The 23,860-nt window shown below is 33.4% G+C and overlaps 1 protein-coding gene across 9 annotated transcripts in view; it reads left to right on the plus strand.

The window, feature by feature from the left end:
* IPO11 (importin 11) overlaps window positions 1-23,860 on the plus strand; it is a 249,283-nt gene that overhangs the window by 114,237 nt on the left and 111,186 nt on the right. For all 9 annotated transcript variants that reach the window (XM_073802150.1, XM_019929993.3, XM_073802149.1 and 6 more), the window contains exons 23-26: window positions 2,620-2,699; window positions 3,135-3,215; window positions 13,611-13,706; window positions 14,019-14,132. In XM_073802150.1, the coding sequence (XP_073658251.1) occupies window positions 2,620-2,699; window positions 3,135-3,215; window positions 13,611-13,706; window positions 14,019-14,132 (371 nt within the window). The remainder of the gene's footprint in view (window positions 1-2,619; window positions 2,700-3,134; window positions 3,216-13,610; window positions 13,707-14,018; window positions 14,133-23,860) is intronic.

Consider the following 23,860-nt stretch of genomic DNA (forward strand, 5'->3'; position numbering starts at 1 on the left):
CTATAGTTTCATTTCCAAACATAAACATTAAATAGTATGATTAAAAAGAATAAGTAAAATGTAACATGAAAGTAGAAATTAAAAATAAGAGCCAAAGAATAGAGAAAAACAGAGAGGAATGGAACATAAAATATAATTAGACTAATAAATATAAATCATATGTGCACACAGCATAACTAGATACTTTGATGGGTTACAGATTTGAATCAGAGCTCTCTGTCTATGAAAGAAAAACTTGATCACTTAAGTTAGGGATTTTCAAAATTGTTGACATTTTGGGCCATGTAATTCTTTCTTGTGAGGGACTGTTTAGAGCATTGTAGGAAGCTTAATAGCATCTTTAGCCTCAACCCACTAGATGCTAGTTTTTAACAACCAGAGTTTCCAGACATTGCCAGATATCCCCTAGGGGGCAAAATTGCCCATGGTTGAGAACATTTGAATTAAATTATTCACAGGGCTGAAAATAAATACAGATCTGTTGTATGGGCAGCTCTTCCTGATACTAGGACCAGAAAATAATTTTTTATCAGAGTCTTACTAGGAACTCATGGATATAATGGACAATGTTCAATATACTTTAAAATAGATAAATTTATTACTTTTAGGACTTTTTTTTACTATTGATATTTAATATTTGCTGATGATAGCATGCCTTAGGAAATTTAGTAAAAGTCCTTTGCATGATGGAGGCATGGAAAACAGTATGAAGTGACCTAATTGCTTATTTGCTTATATAAATTAATCTAGAAATAGCTTTTAAAATATCTGTAAAAAGAGGTGGGTACTATGGTTTTTATTTTTAGGTTTTTTTTTTTTTAATAAATTTATTTATTTATTTTTGGCTGCATTGGGTCTTCACTGCTGCACGCAGGCTTTCTCTAGTTGCGGTGAGCAGGGGCTACTCTTCGTTGCGGTGTGTGGGCTTCTCATTGCGGTGGCTTCTCTTGGTGCAGAGCACGGGCTCTAGGCGCACAGGCTTCAATAGTTGTGGCTCGTAGGCTCTAGAGCGCAGGCTCAGTAGTTGTGGTGCATAGGCTTCGTTGCTCTGTGGCATGTGAGATCTTCCCAGACCAGGGCTCAACCCCGTGTCCCCTGCATTGGCAGGGGGATTCTTAACCACTGAGCCACCAGGGAAGTCCTGGTACTATGGTTTTTAAAATAAATCTTTCTTAAATATTGTCTCCTTCATCATAGATCTTGATAAAATTTTAGATGGCAGTGATTGAGAAATTATATTCACTGACATACCTGGAATGTAGCCATTCTAAGTTCTCACTTGAATGTAGACCCTTTGCCTTATTTATCACGGTGGTTGCCAAAACGGTGGTTGCCAAACAGTCTGCTATTGTTGGTCTGTTAAACAGTGTGCACAAGTTTAGACTTGACTGCACTTGCTCCTTGAGGAGAAAAGGACATGTGAATTGTTCATAAGAATAACTTTATCCAATGTAATGGCCTACCCCTTTATCCTGAGATTTTGTCTTACTTCTGTTGTGAAAAATATTTAGGTGACAGCCTTTATTATTTCTTTTTATGTCTTCTGTTAGCATGGTAACAAGTTGGTTAGTTTCTGTCCCCTCTACATTCTCATTTTAAACTAATATGTTAAATTCCTAAAGTATAGAAAATAATGCCTTTAAAACACATTTTGAGCTTTGAGTGGGATTGTTATTTTCTTGTGAAAGTGTATGGGTAATTCTCACCTGAATAGAATATCTTGTCACTTTGCTAGGATATGAGTTAGGTAAGAACCCAGGGCCTACACTTTTGCCAGGAAACATTTTTTAATCTGTCCTATTGCAAGTGAATACGATTTCTAAAATAGTAGCAATACAGAATGAAAGATTTTAGATATAGATGATATTTTGGGGTCATGTTTTGATCTGTATAATTAATATACATCTGTAATCTGTGTTCTATTGTATCATTATTGTATGTGATAAGACATGTAAAATAACACTGCATAAACATTTGATCATTTTCAGTTTTTAACAAGTTTTCTGCTTTGCACTTGAAAAAGAATAATTAAAAACAATATCCTTTTCCTATACTATTCTGGTAATAACATTTTAAAGAAGATTTTTTATGTGTAGGTTTTTCATAGAGGAGTGGATTTGAAGAACAAAGCCCAAGAATTGAGAATATCTAAACACAGTATAATTTTCGGAATATAACAGGGACTCTTTTCGTAAGTAGGGTAGCATGTTGAGTGCCAGCACAATAGACACTCAGTAAATGCTTATTGAGTGAACCCATTTAAGCAGATATCAAAATATGATGATAAAATGATTCAGTTGCATGTCGTTTGCCATGCTGGTACTAGAAATTTAGTTTGAAATGCAAGGTTGGATCATGTAGTTATTTTCTGAAAGGAAAGAAAAGGGAGCTTCGTATTTTCTAAATTGTTTTAACTAATGGGAGGTATATGGGAAAGCATTAAGCTACAGGTTAATGCCAGTTTTTAGATAGATATTTATATACTAGCCATCTGAATAGCATTCAGAAAAGATTTGTAAAGAAGGGCATGTAACTTAGCTTTAAATAAGTCACTTCATTTAAACTGATTTTGAACAATGAATTAATTTTTTCTTTTTAAAACAATTATTATTTTGGCAGAACTAAGTTCAGAAAGTCTCAGAACCTGCTTTAAGATCATCAATGGTTATATCTTTTTATCATCAACAGAATTTTTACAGGTATGTTGTAGTTTTTGCATTGTAAAAATTTGTATAGTTATTATTTTGATTGTTTCTTATTTGAAATCAGGAATCTTATTTTGAAACCTTTTCAAAATTTAATAGATTGATTTATTACTTTAAGGGGGGAAAAAACGTCATAAGCATTGCCTACTGTGGGGCAGATGTGATGTAGTCTCATGAATTATATTATTTAACATAAAAAAAATGCTCTACATGTAAATATATCCTTATATTTCTACAAAAATTAGAATAGCAATAAACTGTATTTTTATTTCTTAAACTTTTCCTAAAGAGTTCTAATTGAAATTTTATATGCTTAGAGCTTTAGTATCTAATTCTCAAATAGATTATGAGTCCCCAATTTAATTTTATACCTTTTTTGATATTGCAGATATATTCATATGTATATTTTGACTTTTCATTGAATTTCAGACATACGCAGTAGGTCTATGTCAGTCCTTTTGTGAACTGCTAAACGAAATTACTACAGAAGGCCAAGTTCAAGTGCTAAAGGTACTGTCATCTTTCTAATGAATATTGTTGTACATTTTCCATCTGTATTTTGTGAAATTAGACCTTCATTTGGGTTTAGATGATGGGCAAGAAGGGGAAGAGTAATTCTAGACAGAATATTTTCTTTCAGCTGTATTAAATTGGTCTAATACCTCTGGACCAGGGGTGTCAAATTTGATTGTGCATATAGATCACCTGAGGATGTTGTTAAAATGCAGATTCCACATTTCTAACTAACTTTCTGCTGATGGGACCCCACTCAAAGCTCCCCCTCATCCTGAGACTTCACTTTGTGTAGCAAGGCTTTAAAAACTTTTATAAATGATCCAAAGCCTGGTGACATCTGATACTTCTCACCTGTCCAGTTTGTTAGCCTGCTTTTGGGACACAATATTCCCACTATAATTTGGTACTTTTAATTTGGATCGGCTCTAGAAGTTAGAGTACCAAGTTTTTATGGACTGTGTATAACTAAGAACCAATGTTGAATCATTATATTGTATACCTGAAACTAATATAGTGTTATATGTCAATTATACCTGAATTAAAAAAAAAACTTACAAACAAAAAAAGAACCCATGGGCTCTGAGTTAATCTTTATGCACTATATCTTTATAGAATCACTATATATTATCTTTATATATTGTATATAATTATGTATAATTAAGAACCAACAGTCTCTGAGTTGTATGTTTATATATCTATATATTAAAGATAAAGGAGTATCAAATGTATATATTTAAATATAAATGTATATATAAATATATCTTCACATGTATGTCACACACATATTTTGTATGGATTTTATGAGGTGTACTTTGTTAAAAGCATCTCTTTTTTGTTTCTAATTTCTTAGCTATGTTTTAAGTCAGATATGAGAGCTGGTTAGGTGAAGTGTTACTATAGCTTAACCAAGTAGCATTTTTTTGTGTGAAAACTATGGCATTGCTTTAGATCCTAAAAACAATTTGATTTCCTCCCAGTGAAATGAAAAAGTGTTTGCCCAAAGAGTTTCATTGTAAGAAATGTGTTAACCACAATAATCATAGCAACAACCCATAGTACATTTTGGGGGGCTAAGTGGGTATAAGTTTGTGCAGGCAGTAAAGTCTTTCATAATAGCCAATAAGAGTAATCATCAGTTGGCACTTATTCAAGCATTACACTATTTTATGTGCTGTTCTTTGGACATTATACACATGTATGCACCTCTAAAGCTCCAGATATCTGTGTTAATATGCATGTTAATTTGATTTTCAAATTGGTTGCATTTACTATCATTGTTGATTATCCAGTCATTCACCATATAGGTCAGGGGTCAGCAAACTTTTTCTGTAAAGGACCAGCTAGTAAATGTTTTAGGTTTTGTGGGCCCTACAGTCTTTGTCTCAACTATTTATATGTTTTGTTGTGGATTGAAAGCAGGCATAGATGGTATGTAAGTTAATGACTGTGGCTGTATCCAAAAATGCTTTATTTACACAATCATATAGTTGTTCGGATTTGGCCCAAGGGCATTGTTTGCCAACCCCTGTTACTGGTATTCAGTGCGTTCTGGTAGGCATACATGATAGAAAAACCAGTTTCTGCTCTTGAGTAATTCATTCTTTTGGGGGAAGGAGGCATGTAAGCAATCAGCCCATATTTAGTGTGTTATGTTGTTTTGGATTAGTGGTATCTCAGATTACCTGGTGAACTTTTTGAAAATTTGGGTAGGACATAAGATGTTGGTATTTCTTTTTAAAAAGTTCCCTAGGTGATTTTCATGAGCACTTTCTAGTGTGAGCCATTGCTGTCCATTGGCTTTATGTTACTCTGGGAGTATAGATGTGGTCATCTAACCCAGCATTTTGCAGAGAACATTTTTCAGGGAGAAAGGGTTGAGATGGGACCTGGGTCTTAAATGTTTGGTAGGGTTAGGGTTACCAGATAAAACATAGTACTTCTATTTGCTAATTCTGGCAATCCTAGTGGGGTGAATTAGATTAATACAGTGTTAAGTACTGCAGAGAAGTGAACAGAAATAAGAACAGAGAGAATACTGTGAGAATTGTTTGTTGAAGGTGGGGATAATGGTGTTATTTAAAACCTTTAGTGTCTATAAATTGGAGGGGTTCATATGCCAGATTACTGAAGTGTTAAATTAGAAAGTGATGAGAAAATGATTATATTATTAAGAACTATATTTGTTCCTAGGGCTACCATAACAAAGTATCACAACCTGGGTGGCTTAAAACAACAGGAACTAATTTATAATATTTATAGTGATTATCTCTCTCACAGAGTTCTGGAAACTACAGGTCTGAAATCAAGATGTTGGCAGGGCCATACTCTCTCTGAAGACTCTAGGGGAGAATCTGTTCCATGCCTTTCTCTTAGCTTCTGGTGGTGGCCAGCAATTTCTGGCTTCCTTGGCTTATACATGTGTCACTCCAGTCTCTGCCTCGATTGTCACATGACATTCTCCTTGTATCTTTGTCTTTTCTTCTTATAAGGGCACCAGTCATAATGGATTAAGTGCCTACCATAATAACTTCATCTTAACTTAATTATATCTACAAAGACTCTATTTCCACATAAGGTCACATTCACAGGTACTTGGGATTAGGACTTCAGCATATCTTTTGCAGGGGGCAGGGCACAAGTCAATCCATAACAAGAATTTACTGGTAAAAAATAAAAAGATAGCTTTTGTGTGTGGAGAGGCAGTGAGGAAAATCTGATCTGAGTAGATTTTGTAGGTAAAAGTGACCCAATAGAAAGGAAGATGGCGCCAGAATGATACAGGAGATTGGTATTTTAAGTCTAGAGCGTATGTAGAAGGGGCAAGAGTTTGTTTTTTAAGAGAGCTGGCCAGACTGGTAGTGATTGAAGCTGTAGATATAATGTTAGGTGAAGAGAGTAAGAAACTGGCATATGACCTTGGTGTTTCCAGATAAAAAGACAAGATTGTCAGAGCTGCCTGATGCCTGTCACTATGAGGCAGAGGAGCACTACAGGATGATTAGTACGTCTGCACTTATTGAGGAGGGAGAGGGGACTGAGTAGTATTCATCTCAGTATTCATTTTTAAATGAACTCTGTCTTACAGATGTTTAGGTTAAAATTTAAGAATGTTTCAGTTATATTAGAATGTCGTCTTAGACTTTGTAAGAGAAATCTTGTAAAGTAAAGGCTTTTAACAAGAGTTGAAATAAAAAGTACTTTGGTAGATTCTGATTTTTCCCAGAAAGATTGTTTATCAAACATATTACGTTTTTCACACTCTCTGATTTGCTGTTTTATATTTGAAATCACAATGGAAACTTAAATCCAAAATATTGTTATAAACTAAGAAGTGGGTAAATATAGAGTGAAAATACAGCAGAACTCTCTGGTTTTAATTTCATAGGTTCTTCAGTTTCTTTTTTAGAGTAGGGGGTAAAGGATGGGAATGTATGCCCTTGTTACTGAGAAGCTTGTGGGCTCTGAAGGAGTAATAACAGGAATCTGTGTGTGTGGCTTGTCAAGACCCCAGATACTGGAGTCCTAGTCTACCGCCATGTGTCTATCAATCCTCACCTGTACTGATTTCAAAGTGTTCTAGCTCCAAAGCTTACAAGCAAGTAACATTAGACATGTTGTTTGCTAAACTGTTTTTGTGAATTTTTATTGCATTTATGCCCTTACCAAACTGATATAGTGGCAGTATATAATTATGTTGAGGAACTTCCATCTGTCTTACAGAATCTCAGCTTCATCTTTTGCCTTGGTGATAATTTCTTCTCTGAAAGTAGGGATATAAGGAATTGATACTTTGGACTTAATTCTGTTTGAGGAATAACTGATTGGCAATGTGGGAGTGATAGAAATTTGAGAGAAAATTGTCGTGTCATTTTGATGTTGCCTTTGTAGATTTTTCAATATGTGTGTGTTTTATCTTCTTCTCCTTTACTAGACTGTAAGCTTTTCCATGATCCTAAGTTTAGTAAATAATAACTGCATTTGGAATGTTGTTCTCTCCTTGACCTGTGCCTTGGTTTTGTACACCCAGCTCTGTTACTTATACATTCTTGAGTACATTTTGGACTTAAATTCTCTTATTTATTATATAAGATGTTGTACTATATGATTTTTAATAATCTGTAACTATATATTATCTGAAATCCCTGTGACAAATTATAATCTCTAAATTCTAAGTGATGAAAAAAGGTTGTTTCTTATGTTTATAAACACCTACCAGAAAAAATTTGAATTGAAAGTGTTTTTTTCCTCCTGCTTTTCTGCAATATTATTAGTAATTATTGAAAGACAACTTTTTCTGAGTCATATGGAATGGGATTGTGAAATTTATTTGAAAAATGAGGCAAGTTTTTAGGATATATCATAAGGAGAATATTTATTTTCTTTTACTATTTGTTTTAAATTATATTCTTACAAAATAATTAGACCTAGTGTAACTTAGCAGGTGACTTAAGCAAAACTGCTAGGGTTAGAATATTAGCCCTGCTACTTCACAGCTGTGTGAGGTGAACCAGTTAATCTCTGCTCCTCACTTTCCATCTGTAAAATGGGAATAAAAATGTTACGTACTTCCTTAGGTTGTGGTGAGGATTATATGACCTTATATGTATAAAGCACTTGTAACATTGCCTAACATGTAATCAGCTAATACAAGTGTTGGCTATTTTAATCTAATTATATAGTTATCTAATTATTTAATCTCCCTTTGGGGGAAAACAGGCCACCAGGGAACTCTTCCTTTGACCATCTTTTGTAAATAAATGTTTATTTAAAATAGTACATTAGTTAAATTTTTTATAACTTAAGTAGATGATTTGCACAGCGATAGAATTTTACTCTTTTTCCAGAACCATGTTATCTCAGCTGGCTTTTTAAAAATAATTGTTTTAAATTCTTTCTTTCTTTTCAAAATAACATGCTCTTTTAAAAAATTTTATTATGAAAAATTCCAAATTTATATAATGTACAGCACTACCCTTACAGTTTTACTAGAAGGAAATCTATTTGTTTCTCCTTTTTCCTTGAACTGAGAGAAGGTAATGTTATTATTTGTCCCCCAGTTGTGCCTAATATTTTTTGATTGAATGATTCAGCACAAATCAGTTACCATCCAAATATACATTGAAATATTTGTAACGTTTAACATGCGTTACACATTAAACCAGTTTCTCTCTAAGTATGCTAGCCAGGGGGTCATAAATAGGATATAAATACTTGAATTATATAACATATGTTTAAGACTGTATTTTTATATAACATTGCTGTAGCTAAACCTCTGTATTTGATTTGAAATCCCAGAAACTGAATTTTATTGTTTATTAAATGGATGTTAAATACTAGAAATATACTAATTATCATGAAAAAATTATTTGTGTTTTTTTTTTATATAAAAGAATATTTTAGGATAATGGTTCTTTTATGCTTGTACTTGAAAGCTGAGAGAACTCTCAACATTTTTGGCATTTTCCTATTCTCAGAGTTCCAATAAAGTTATAATAGTTTTTAATATTGGCTCATTTTTTTCCCATTTTTTAATACCTCTCAGATACTGTTTCTTAATATAGTATGCACATTTTTAATATATTTTTGACTAAGTGTCACTGTTATACTAATTTCTGACAGTATCTGGAAGCAACTTCTTTGTTTTGAAGCAGAAAATTACAATGTTATGAAAATTGGATAGAGAGACAAGTATGCCTGCCTTCAGAGCAAAAATAGGCTTTAATGTATTCTGTGATTCGGAACAAGTTATCTAGATGAATACAATTATATTCTAAAAATACTCAAATTTAACATTTTTTTTAAATTTGAAATTTATCATATGTATACATACCAACTTGAGTTTAGAAATTATCTCTTTTATCATGGTCTTATTAAGCAGTAGTGAGCCATGTTGGTTTTATTCACTGTGATAAGCCTTATTTAAGATGGCACGCATATTTTTAAGGTATAATTTATTCTGTAATAATTATAGCTAATACTAGCATTTACTGTATGATACACATTTCTAAGCACATAGCATAGAGTTCATTTAATCCTCACATAAACCTGTGACAGTGGTACTGTTCTTTTCCCCATTTTTACAGATGAGAAATTAAATCACAAAAAGATAAATACCTTGTCCAAGGTCACACAACTAGTAAGTATTGGAGCCATGTTATAAACATAGGCATTCTGACTTAAGCATCTGTGGTCTTAACCACTTTGTATGCAATGTCAGCCTAAATCAAAAAAATTGTTTGAGTGTAAGGCACAAACTAAAAGCCTACATTTTTCACAGGGATTATATTATAAAAACATAGTCTGTTTCTAAACTATTTCAGGTGTATTCAGAAAGGGGGTGGATTGAAAGTAAAGTTAAGAAGTTCTATTTGTAATAGCAAAATGCTGATAAAAATAATTAGTAATAGGTGATTGGATGATAGGTGGTACTGCACCTTATTTAGCCACACAGAGGAGTACTGTGCAGCCTTAGAAAGGAATGAAGATGACCTCTGTATACAGTTTTAGAGTTAAGCAAGGAACAGTGTTTAGAGTTTTCTTGTATTTAAAGAGTGCAGCATAGATAGCAATGGAAAAATAAACCAAATTAAGAAAAGTAGTTATGTAGGGGAAAGAGGGACAGAGAATGCAAGCTAGATCTTTCAGGATGTATGTTTTGTACTTTAGGGTTTGAAGCCATAGAGATGTTTCACATGATTTAAAATAATAAAGTAAAAGCAGTTCTAAACATAAAAAAAAGGAAACATTTGAATCTAACTATTATTATGTTGGTGCCATAAGTCATCTGAGAATATTTCAAGTAATAGTATTTTACATGTACCTCCCTGGTGGGATATAACGTTAGAACAAAAAGAAACATAAGGAAATTATAAATTGCTTTCAGTATTGTTATCAGTAATATCGGTATTATTATTTTGAAACCCATATGTACATATGTGGGCATTTTTGTACACAGCAGTTAGAAGCAAATAAGCTAAGGTTATTAGAATCTGGGATTTTTCAATATAAGGGAAGAAGGATGGAACTATTAAAGAAGTTATATAAAATGCTATAGTCTTAAATTGAATTTGGTGAATTATTGGTATATACTTCTCAGGAAGAGAAAAATAAATTTCCTAAATCTGTGTAAGCAAAGACCTAGAAGCAGTGTCAATCCAGTGGCAATGAGCACCTTAGAACCTAGATTATGGTCTGTAAATACTGTGTCCTGCTGGTTGACTCCAGAGCTCGGGCAAGAGAGACACAACATAAACTGGGGACCTCTCCTTGTGCCGGAAGGAAGAGAAGGTGGGATTTTCTCAAAAGGATGCAAGAGTCAACTTGAAGGAGCTCCCACTGCCTAATAATGGGACAGTTTGAGCATCAAAACAAAACTAAACTAAGTGGATTAAAACATATCAAACATGTTAAAATCCCTGAGAACATAATGATTCTCCCCAAGAAGAGTAACTTATGATTTAAATTCTCTCAGTATCTGTAAATTACCTTTTAATAAACTACCTGTTATTGCTTTAGTTGTCTTTGGTGTTATTTCCTTCTTGGACATGTTTGGCCATCTGGCTATACGTGCATTTCACTTAAAATATACAAAATTGTGTATTACCACTGAAATCGTTAGATGCATTTTTCAAAATCTTGTTTAGAAGTGAAAGCAGCGCTGCTGATCAAAATGTTTGGTAGGATTCTGATCATTATGAAAGAACCTTCTTCATTATGGAAATAGTCATAATTTGAACTCTGACTTTTAGGTCACAACTGCAATACCTTCCCTAGAAATTGGACTGTATAGAGTGTTATGTGTGTGGAAATAAGACCATTCCATACAGATTTTCCCACAGGTTTCTCAAGTTCACCATGTCTAAAGTGAAGCCTCACTATTAATGGCATCACGATTGTACCCATTGACCAAACGTGAAAACTAGGAGTAATCCCAGACTTCTTCACCTCTGGTCAGCTGTTCAATTGGTTTTTTATATCTGATCAGCTCTGCTTTCTGATTTTCTCTTGATTCTGATCCACAGTCCTTGCCTCCAAGTCTGATAGTGGCATTTTCCTGCATAATTTTTCAGAAAGGATCTCATTGTTTCTATGGTTCCTAACTTTTTGAATACAGAGACTCCATTTTAGTTCTGAAATAAGTGAATCCTTTACATACTGTACCTTTATATATAAAGAAAGTGCATAATGACAGCTGGATTGTATTGAATGGTACGTTTCAGTGAATTTACATTTTAAAAGTCATAATCTTAAATATGTGATTACTTTTCCTTTTCTGTACAAACTTCTGTAATCTTTGGAGTTAATCATTTTTTTAGTGTAATTTTTTAAGTGCACTGAGTTCTCTGCCACTTGTCTCTGTTCAATATGTTCAGACACATTGACCCATAAGGATTTTATTACTTTAATTTTCTTGAAGAAGTCTCTTTCAGAGCCATGCTAACTCCCCCACCTTGCTCCCCCTCCCCAAGCTTGTAGCTTCTTTTTCTTTTTCCTAGTGTTCTGAAATTTCACAGTGATGTACCTTGATTTAGGGTTTTTTTAATTAATAGTACCAGGCACTCCTGGGCCCTTTTAGTCTGGAAAGTCTCTCTTTTAGACCCTTTAAAGAAAATATACTGTCTTCTCCTGGGGTGGGGGAAGGTCAATTGCCCAAATATGCAGATTAGGGAATATCTGGCAATTTGTTTCCTAAGTAGACTTCCAACCTGTCTTATTTTTAGCTTTTCCTTTACCCTCCTTTCCAAAGATGTATGGCTCTGCTAATTCCTGTGGTTTTTGGTGGGGAGAGGTAGGGAGAAGATACATCTGATGTGCATCGAGTTGCTCTCAGCTTTCTCTATTGTAACCTTAGATTTCAGCTTTCTCTCATCTGATAAGTCATTTACCTCTTGAATTTCTTTGTACCTTCCAGTATTCATCTCTCATTCCTTTTGTCCTTTAAAAATTATTCACCCTCCCTTTAAAATCTTTTTATATAAGTTTAGTGGGGTTTTAGGAGGGAATGAAGTTATAGTGTGTCTAACAATCAGCAGATGGCCTTGCTTTCCATTCATAGATAAAATGTCCGGTGACATCTGCCTCTGGGTAGCTTATCTACACCTTCCGCCTCTATTCCAAATCTAATTTTTTGACAAAGTAAACCTTATTGAGGTCAGATTTAATCATGTTCTGAGTCTCATCATCTCCTGTTGCTTTTAATCAGGAACTGTGGTATCTTTTATCCTGTATTTCTTATTAGATAGCATGGTGTTCGGCCCACAGTAAAAGTTATTGTATTTTTAGACTTTTCTTTGCACATTCCTTTTACTTCTTGCACAAAATTAGAGGATGTTGTCATTCATTGTACTGTTTGCTTACCTTGAGAATGTTTTGAAATGCACGAGGTGTATTTGTTGCTGTGTTGGGAGCATGCCATTGGCACATAATGAACAGAGATCAGAGATGCTAAAAACCCCTCGATAGGTGGAATAGTCCTGCGCAGTAAACACTTGTCCCACTCAGAATGCCAATAGTCAGTCTTGAAAAACATTGCTGGACGTTTTAAGGGAAACCTGGCTCTGCCTTGAGACTGGTACTTGCCCACAACCCTCTCAAATGGTGTCTGCTTTCATTCTTACCCCGCAAGCAGTGGGGCTAGAAGTATAGACATTTCTTCTTGGACCTCACTGCTGCTTTCTGACCACTGCCTTCCTCACTCCACCCCTCCCCCCCCAACCCTGGAACAAACAAACAAACAAATCCCACCCCAGTTTGAATTTCATGCTGCCTGTCTTTGTTATAGAGGGAGCCCATCTCACTCAGATAAAAGTAATTTATGTTTCAAATTTTCATCTGTAACAATGTGCATGGTTAATAATCTGTATAATTGTATTATAAATAAAATAAGATTATTTCTCATTTAGTAAATATGCAGTATATATGCAACATGCCCTTTTCCATCCAATTTATGGATAAATTTAAATGTAGACTTATTTTTGGATAGTGAGTGTAGTTGTTACTGATTTCCCTTTTCACTATTAAAATACTTTTGAAGTGCCTTTTATTGCCTCAATAAGACAATAAACATTATAAAACATTAAATAGACATTAACGTTTTATAAGTGTTATTTATTTAAAATGCAAAGATAAGAAGTACATTAACAACATATCTGTTATCAAAATGGGATTAATTATAATTCTATGTAAGATGTATAACTGTCTAAATATTACATACTTAAAATCGAATTGTAATTTTTAATGGATTGTCTTATAAAAGTGTGTCTAGAATATTGAATACTTCATGTACTTATATATATGTGATATTTAATACGTTGTTTTCTTTACCTGTGTTTTGCATAAAGCAGTGACTTGCATTATTAAGCATTACCAATGTGTCATTTTGGTTTTTAGGTTGTGGAAAATGCCCTTAAAGTGAACCCAGTATTAAGCCCGCAAATGTTTCAACCAATTCTACCCTGTGTTTTCAGAGGTATTATAGAAGGGGAGGTAAGATTTTTCTTAAGCTTCTAAAGTTAGTATTGGATTCTAGGGTTCTATTTTAATTATTTTCCTTATTCATTGAAAAATTATTTCTTCTTCACATATGTAATCCATATAACTATGTACATAATACATATATATTACCTTGTATGACATATATTTAGTTAGAACTCAGGCAATATTGGTGTTCATTCTGAAGAAGCAGTGTAAAGAAGAATATTGTTATTTCATATCCCTGTTGATTGTTACTTTTTGTCAATGATTGTTTATATTTGTACCATAACACAGTTTTACATATGCTGTATTTTAATTGTACAGAGGTATCCTGTAGTGATGTCAACGTATCTCGGCGTTATGGGTCGAGTCCTGCTACAAAACACTAGTTTCTTTTCCTCACTACTTAATGAGATGGCACATAAATTTAATCAGGAGGTAAGAATCAATTTACTTAAATTGAAGGAGGTCTTTATTCAAATAAAGATTGGAAATAATTTTGTGAAATAATGAGTCTATAAAAGTCTTGTAGTATTTAAACTTTATTTATTTCCCTGAATCAAATTTTATTATGTTCAAGAATACGAAATGAAATAGTAAATAGTTGAGTCATTCATAGAATTACTTTCAACAAACAGATGATTTTGAAATAAATATTTTTGTTATTTTAAATCTTTAATAAGTTGTATTGATACTATAATTTGGGAGAAGGAGAAAGAAACCTGTGAATGGCAGTTGAAACTTAAATTTTGTTCTCTCTCAAAATAGGCAATTTTATTCTGCTTAGCCATAGGATAGAATTTTGATTTGTTATGGTTGCCGTTTTTGTTAACTCATACATAAAATGAAACAGGAATACTTTACATATAATCATGTACTACCTTTGTTTCATTTCCTTAATGAACTTGTTCTTAATGCCATGCAATGAGTTTCTGTCATCATTATTGTGGGAAATGACTTTTTCAGCAGAAGCTTATTAAAAATATACTGTAACTGAAACCAACTACCTGAGTAAGTATGGAATAGGTTATTAAGTGAGTTGGTTACTTGAGACTACATACATTATATTAAAATATGGTTTTTATGTCTTAAGTCATTAATCTGTTAAGATTTATAAAATGTAGAAGGTGGAATGTACTTGACTGATCTCTAGAATGGAGGGGCAGTTTGTGAAAGCTTTTGGTTTGTGGCTGAAATAGGTATTACCATTTCCACTTTTAATGAAAATCAGAGTAAGGAAGTGTGAACTGTAGAATGTATATAGTTTTTCCAGAATTAGACTAATGTAATTAGAGAATCTAGACTTTATTTTGATGAATAGGCAGGACAGATTTTTCATTAGCTTCATTAAATTTAACTGTGATGGAATAATGTTAAAAGTTTAAAGAGTTTATTCACTTGAGTTCAGCAAAATCTGTTGAGTGGTTTTAATAATAACAATATATTTAACAATATAAATTTTATGTATTATTTTAATTCTTCACAACAACCCAATGGATAATAATATTTTTATTTCCATCTTACGCCTGAGAAATCTGAGGCTTGGAGAGATTTAGTGACTTGGTCAAGTTTGCAAAGCTAGCAAATGATGGAATTGATATGCAGACCCCAGCAACCTCACTTCAGAGCTGATATCTCAGTGACCACATTCTACTGCCTCCTATACATCCTGCAATAGGCACTTCTCCACTAGACACTGAAGACACCTGGTTTGACAAGCCGATAGTATTCTTTTAAGGGAGAGAGTACTTACACAGGCAATTTTGTAATATTATTATAAATACTATGTTAGAGTTTTGTCCATCATGCTGTGGGAAGAGAAAGAAAAGCTGTCTACTCTGTTAAATTTTTTTGTCCAATTTTTTTTCTTGTGATAAAATACACATAGCATAAAATTTACTATCTTATCTATTTTTAAGTGTGCAAGTCAGTGGTATTAAACATATTCACAGTGTACAATCATCACCACCATGCTTCTCCATAACTCTTTCAGACTTGTAAAACTTGAACCTCTATATCCATTAAAGAATAACTCCCCATTACCCTCTCCCTGTAGCTGCTGGAAACACCATTTTACTTTCTATGTCTGTGATTTTGACTACTCTAAGGTACCTCATATAAGTGGAATCATACTGTATTTGTCTTTTTGTGACTAACATATCACTTAGCATAATATCCTGAAAGTTCATCATGTTGTAGGATATGTCAGAATTTCCTTCCTTTTTAAGGCTGAATAATATTCCATGGTATATATTTATCACACTCTACTTATCCATTCATCAGTCAGTGTACACTTGAGTTGCTTCCACATTTTAGCTACAGTGAATAAAGCTGCTATGAACATGGGTACTCAGATATCTATTTGTGACCTGCTTTCAGTTCTTTTGGGTATATATCCAGAAGTGGAATTGCTGGGTCATGTTGTAATTCTATTTTTAAGTTTTTAAGGAACCACCATACTATTTTCCACATAGCTCCACCATTTTAAATTCCCATCCACAGTGCACAAGGGTTCCAGTTTCTCCATATCCTTTCCAACACTTGTTTTTGTTTTTGATAGTGTCCACTTTAATGGGTATGAAGTCGTATTGTAATTTTGATTTGCATTTCCCTAATGATTAGTGGTGTTGAGCATGTTTTCATGTGTTCGTTAGCCATTTGTGTATCTTATTTGGAGAAATGTCTAAGTCTTTTGCCCTTTTTTTTTTTTTTTTTTGCGGTACACAGGCCTCTCACTGTTGTGGCCTCTCCCTTTGCGGAGCACAGGCTCCGGACGCGCAGGTTCAGCGGCCATGGCTCATGGGCCCAGCCGCTCCGCGGCATGTGGGATCCTCCCGGAGCGGGACACGAACCCGTGTCCCCCGCATCAGCAGGTGGACTCGCAACCACTGCGCCACCAGGGAAGCCCTTTTGCCCATTTTTGAATCCGTTTTTCTGTTGTTGAGTTTTAGGGTTAATTATGTATTCTGTATGTTAATCTCTTATCAGATATATGATTTATAAATATTTTCACCAGTTTTGTGGGTTGCCGTTTTACTATGTTGATAGTATCTTTTGATGCACAAAATTTTTTAATTTTCAAGAAGTTCAATATATCTTAGTTTTTTCCTTTTATTGCTTATGCCTTTGGTGCCATATCCAAGAAATCACTGCCAAATTCAGTGTAGTGAAGCTTTTGTACTTTTTTTTGTTTACGAGTTTTATAGTTTAGGTCTTACCTTTAGTTCTTTGACCTCCCCTTTTTTTTTCCAATTGAAGTATAGTTGGTGTACAATATTATATTAGGTTCAGGTGTACAGCATAGTGATTCATTATTTTTTTACAGATTATACTCCACTAAATGTTATTATAAGATAATGGCTGTAATGCCCTGTGCTATACAGTGTGTCCTTGTTATTTATCTCTGACCCATTTTAAGTTGAATTTTGTATATGGTATGAGATGAGGGTCCAGCTTCATTCTTTTGCATGTGGTTATTCAGTTTTTACAGTGCCATTTGTTGAAAAGAGTGTCCTTTCCCTATTGAATGATCTTGGCACTCTTGTCAAAAGTCATTTGACCATATATGCAAGGGTTTATTTCTGGGCTCCGTATTCTGTTCCATGTCTATATGTCTATCTTTGTATGATTATCACATAATTTTGATTACTAAAGCTTTGTAAGGCATGTTGAAATCCAAAAGTGTGAATGCTCTGGCTTTTTTTCATATTTTGGGGGATGGTTTTGTCTATTCAGGGTCCCTTGAGATTCTATATGAATTTTAGGATGGGTTTTTCTATTTCTGCAAAAAGTGTCATTGGGATTTCGACAGAGCTTGCATTGAAACTGTAGATTGCTTTGAGTAGTATTGACATCTTAATATTAAGTCTTGCAGTCCATGAACATGGGATGTATTTCCATTTATTTATGTCTTAATAAGGAGTGTTTTATATTTTTCATTATACAAGTCTTTCACCTCCTTGGTTAAATTAATTCCTAAGCATTTTATTCTTTTTGATGATAGTAAAATAGAATTGTTTTTGTAATTTCTTTTTTAGATTGTTCATTGCTCATGTATAGAAATGCAACTGATTTTTGTTGACTTTGTATTCTGCTGCTTTGCTGAGTTCATATTTTCTAACAGTTTTTTTGGAGGAATCTTTGGGATTTTCTACATAAAAGAACATATGATCTGGAAACATAATTTTGTTTCTTCCTTACCAGTTTTGATGCATTTTATTTCTTTTGCTTGCCTAATTGTTCTGGCTAGAACTTCCAGTACTGTGTTAAATAGAAGTGGTGAAATTTGGCATCCTTGTTTTGTTCCTGGTATTAAAGGATGAGATCTTCTCAGTCTTTTGTCATTCAGTCTGATGTTCATCATGGGTTTTCATATATGGCATTTATTATGTTGAGATATTTTCTCCCTATTCCTAATTTATTCACTGTTTTTATCATGAAAGGGTATTGAATTTTGTTACATGCTTTTTCTATATCTATCAAGGTGATCATGGGGTTTTTATCCTTTATTCTGTTAATGTGGGGTGTTATCTTGATTGATTTTCATATGTTGAATCATCCTTCCATTCCTGGAATAAATCTCATTTGGTTATGGTGTATCATCTTTTTAATATGTTGCTGAATTCTGTTTACTAGTACTTTGTTGAAGATTTTTGTATTAGTGTTCGTAAGAGACACTGATCTGTAGCTTTTCTTTTTTGTATTATCTTTGTTGGGCTTTATTACCAGGATAATGCTGGCCTCATAGAATGAGTTAGGATGTGTTCCCTCCTCTTTGATTTTTAAAATTGAAATTTTAAAAATATTGTAATAAGTCCCTGCTAACTAGAAAATAGTATAATAATAACCTTGATAAATGCTGTAAATAATTAATAGTACAAATTTTACTATGAAGCAGTTTATCATTTTTTTTTCTTTTGATGTGGACCATTTTTAAAGTCTTTATTGAATTTGTTAAAATACTGCCTCTGTTTTATGTTTTGGTTTTTTGGCTGCGAGGCATGTGGGATCTTAACTTCCCGACCAGGGATGAACCCACACCCCCTGCATTGGAAGGCGAAGTCTTAACCGCTGGACCACCAGGGAAGTCCCTATCATTTCTGTTCTGTAAATAAATCTTTTGAATGTGCAGGAGTACAATGAAGAAATTATGTTAACAATAAATTGCAGTGTAGAACATCTTCTGATATGTTGAAGAATTTAGAACGATCTGGAACCTCTTGAAACTTTAGGACTCGGTGCCAAGTAAAAGTAATCTTTATTTCTGGAATGAAAAATATTTTTATTATTTCAGCAAAATATAGTGATTTGTTATTGCTTAATGATATAAACTTTGGATGCAAAGGTGCTTAAGAATTGTATCATTAGAAGTTGAAGGTTCTAAATACATTTCATCAGAATGTCAGTCATGTTCTATTAATGTTTCTGGCAAAGTAAAGAATTTTTGCAGCAGTCAGTGAGGAAAAAAATTAAGGAAACATCATGAATTTATGTTAGATAATAAAGTGATTGAGATAATAAAGTTTTTCCACTGTCAGAGTGAACAAAAACATTTGGAAAAGTACCATCAGCATTTAAAAAATTCTGTCAACTATGCAGTTTTAATACAATATCTTAAGACATGAAATATTTAATAGAAATTTCAAAAAATTAATATTTATGGGACTATCATTATATTCTAAATTTGTTTTTCACCTGCTAGCTAACATGTATTTACTGAAATGAGAAAACGGCTTTTTGAAATATTTATATAGATTACTTAAAATGAGAAATTCATGACTTTGAAGATATTTAATGATGTTTATTGAACTCATATAGCTAGGTGAAACAATATTTGAAATAATAAATATGGTGTTTAAGAAAAATATTTCAGTAAGAAATATTTAACTGAAAACCTCATTGCCAGTGTCTCTCTAGGGAGAAGTTGTATATAGTTTCAGTCAAAACTAAAAAAAACATTTTCCACATATTTGGTTCTAAGTCACTAAATTTAATCATATGCAATGAGGGATGTAAATCAAACAAATCAGAAAGCTTTTCTTAATAAATTTCATGTTTACTATCATACTGATTAAGCATCAGAGAAACATAAATAATATACCTGCAAATCAGGAATTGAATTATGAAATTAGAAGAATATTAACCCTGCAGTTTTACTTTTTCTTTTCATTTCTCCCTCATATGTACTAATGCTATTAAGCAAATGTTGATAGTTTTCTTGCAATATATGAAAGCTGAGATGTTCAAAACTACTCTTTGATGTAGTCAAATCCTAAACATGTGTCAACATTTCCACAAATAGTTTTGGGCACATCACCAGATCATTTCTTCAAAGAAGTACTTGACACAAAAAAATTAACTCAGAATGAATCATTGATCAAAAAAACTAAAACTATAAAAGCTTCCAGAAGAAAACATAGGAAAAAGATATCAATTTATTTTATACACATGCACATGAAACAGTAATTTCTAAATCATTTGCTGATATTTAAAAATTGTAAATATGATTCTTTATTTGATGCTGCTCACACTAGCTGAATAATACTCTAGTTTGAGTCAAAAGTTTACATAAAAAAATGACATCAAATATTTTCAACAATTTCCTCCCTAAGTATTAGTCACTAGCCAACCTGTAGTCTCAAAAAGTAGTAATTTGTCTTAATGTTTCTAGTCATGAATCACCTCTCATCTTATATTAAACTAAATGCAGTTCTATTCAGCGCTTTTCTAGCTCTTCTAAATGCTGTTTGGGATATTTAGAGATATTTAGACTTCATCCAAAAGTCATATTTGTTTATCCAAAAGTCATATTAATTGGTTTAATTTTATTTCATTTTCAGTGAGCTGAGCTTTACAACTATCATTAGCCAAGTTTAGGATACAGTAAATGAAAGAACCTAAAGATTCAATATATTTTTCATCTGTCATCAAAAAGGAGGGCGGTCACATAATTACACAATTTTTCTTATAATTAATACTTCGTTTTGGTTGAATGATAGTTCACATTTCTTAATTTTCATAATATCTTTCACTTTCATAATTTTTTCATTTATATGGTCAATTACAAAAAAGTGATTTAACGTATCTATCACAGATCTCTCAGCTTTAATATCCAAAATATTTGCAGTAGAATGAGCAGAATTCTAACAGATTTGATATATCAATACTTCCATTCATTATGATACTGGGAGCCCTACCAGTGCAAAGGAATAAGTAAAACTGACTCACTTTGCAAACAACATGATTGTATATTACAGTCTCCAGTAAAACTACTGCTAAATTTACTAAGGTCATGGGTTACTTGGTCAATATGTAAAAAACAATTTTATTTCTCTTCACTACCAGTGAACAACTGGAAACTGAAATTCTCAAAACACGATTTACAATAACATTCAAACCTAGAAATATTTAGGATACAGTTAACAAAATGTGTGTAAGACAGGTACAGTAAAAACTACTAAACATTGCTGAGAACATTAAAAAACATCTCAGTAAATGTATATGTATGCTCATGGATTAGATGATTCGTTATTGCTAAGATAAAAATTTTCCCTAAAAAAATTTTTTTTTTTGGTAGAAATTGGCAGGCTAATTCTAAAATTTATATAGAAATGTAATGGACCTAGAATAGCCAAACCTACTTTAAACAAGAACAAAGTTGAAGAATATATAATACTATCTGATTTCAAGACCTATTATAAACTTATATATACTAACCAAGAAAGTGGGATAGCATGAAAATAAACATTTAGGTCAATGAAACAGAAGTGAGTTGGAAAATAGGTGCACACATTAATGGTCGGTTTATTTTTGACAAATGTACCAAGGAAATTTAATGCAAAAAAGACAAGTCTTTTATTTATTTATTTATTTTATTTTATTTATTTTTTTTGGCTGCGTCGGGTGTTAGTTGCGGCACGCGGGGTCTTCCTTGAGGCCGCTTGCAGGATCTTTCATTGTGGCGCGGGCTTCTCTCTAGTTGTGGCATGTGGGTTTTCTTTCTCTAGTTGTGGCGCGTGGGCTCTGTAGTTGCAGCACGCAGGCTCTCGTTGAGGTGTGCAAGCTCAGTAGTTGTGGCACGCAAGCTCAGTTGTTGTGGCGCGTGGGCTTAGTTGCCTCATGGCATGTGGGATCTTAGTTCCCTGACCAGGGATCGAACCCGAGTCCCCTGCATTGGAAGGCAGATTCTTTACTACTGGACCACCAGGAAAGTCCAGAAAAAGACAAGTCTTTTAGATGAATCAAGGTAGATTGACCTATAACATGCAAACATATATGTGTATACATATGTATTTATTTATGTGTATATGTATGTAACTATATACGTGTTTTATATTTGTATAACATAAACCTCATTGGAGGGCACAGTAACTTCCTGTTTTGGTTTTAGGTGACACACTCATTCACACATTCCTTGAAATTCTTCCCTTCTTTAGGTTCCAGGACACTGTAAGTTAATTTCCCATTGATTTCCTTCTTGGTCTCATGGGTTTCACTTCCTAGTAAACCATAAGCATTTTCTAAGACTTAGTCAATGACTCTGCTTATCTGCAGCCACAGTCACTCCTTTAAGGGAGGCCAACTCTGACCTTTTCCTTACAATCCAGTCCCAGTATCTTTACGTCAAGGTCTTCTGTCTTCTTTGAGCACTCAGTGTCCTCTGACATTTCTTCTTTTGTGTGTCCATTATGCTTAATCTGTATTTCTCTCTTATTTATTCAAAAGTTTTCTCATCTTTTATTGTAGAACAGCTCTCTCACCTCCATCCTTTTTTCCTGTCGCCTTAGTTTATTTAAGGGCCTGGGCCAGTTATCTCAAAGAACTTTGAGCCCTGTCCTGGTATCATTTAACTTATTCCTTCATCCCCTGTATTTTTGTAAGCCATGTTAAATCCATCTTCTTTTCACCTCCATTGCTGCTGCCATAGCCCAAGTGCTTTTCTCGTGACTGGAATATTACCATAACCTCTAATATTGGACTTCCTCCAGTCCCTCTTCTACAGGTCAGCTGAATGGTCTTGCAGATTGAATTACAGAATTGCTTACTTGTTTGTCTTCTCCATTTGACTGTGAACTCCACGGTCACAAAGCTAGGAGATGGTAGAGTTGGGGAGATGTACCATATTTTTCTTTTCATGGCTTCATCTGTATATAGGGGTACATACCTCAGTTGGTGATGAAAGTTCTGGAGGCTCAGAAGTCCAAGATCAGGGTGCCAGCGTGGTTGGATTCTGCCATTTCCTGAATTGTAACCTGCTGACCTTTCACTGAGTCCTCATGTGGTGGAAAGGCAGAAATTATTAAAATGGTTTGATAACGATTTGTGCTACATAGCTTGTTAGTGTTAAAATATCAATTTGTATAAAAAATAAGAAAGATTATATTAAAAATTTTAAATTTATAGTTACTTTCTGATTTTTAAATATTTTCATTTTACTTCAAGTGATTGTTAGTAGCAGCATTATTTGAATCTGGAAATGAGTCACCTAGCATAGTATGTATTTGCATGAATGGAGAAGATCTGAAAATATAGCTTTACTTGTTATTAGACCTTAAAGGAAATTTGCCTGTGTGCTATCCTGTGCTTAACACCATCTTTCTACCCAAAATAATATGCTTTGCTAATCCAGGGCAGACTAACTTATGGATAGTTCTTTAGGTGCTGTGCATTTAAGAGTCATCATGTGATCAATCAACTATACTCCAATATAAAATCAAAATTAAATTTAAAAATAAATAAATAAAAGTCATGTGGAAAATTTTCTGAAATGTCCTATGTTTCTCTATTATCGCAAATGTCTTAGGTTTACATTTAAAAAAATACACGAGAGTAGGCCACCACCTCCATTGTGTTAAACATCAAAATATACAGAAATAATGACCTGTGGCTGGTGCTGTTACTATTTCAACCCTTTGACAATATGAAGGATTGAAGAGAGATGTTATAGGTTCAGACTTATTTCTCTCACTGTATTTAGAGCACTGGCTTTTCATGGAACACTTCTTTTTTCACTTTTCAATGTGAAGAAGAAATGTTTTTCACGAAGAATTTGACCAAAAATTGTCAAGCCATCATGTTTGAGTCTAGAGACTACGGAAATGAAAGAGAATGAAATATTATTGTAGTTCAAATGGCTACTTTTGACTGTGAGCACAGTTTTAAAGAAC

Source organism: Tursiops truncatus, chromosome 3, assembly GCF_011762595.2.
Source record: "Tursiops truncatus isolate mTurTru1 chromosome 3, mTurTru1.mat.Y, whole genome shotgun sequence".
In the NCBI taxonomy this organism is placed as follows: domain Eukaryota; kingdom Metazoa; phylum Chordata; class Mammalia; order Artiodactyla; family Delphinidae; genus Tursiops; species Tursiops truncatus.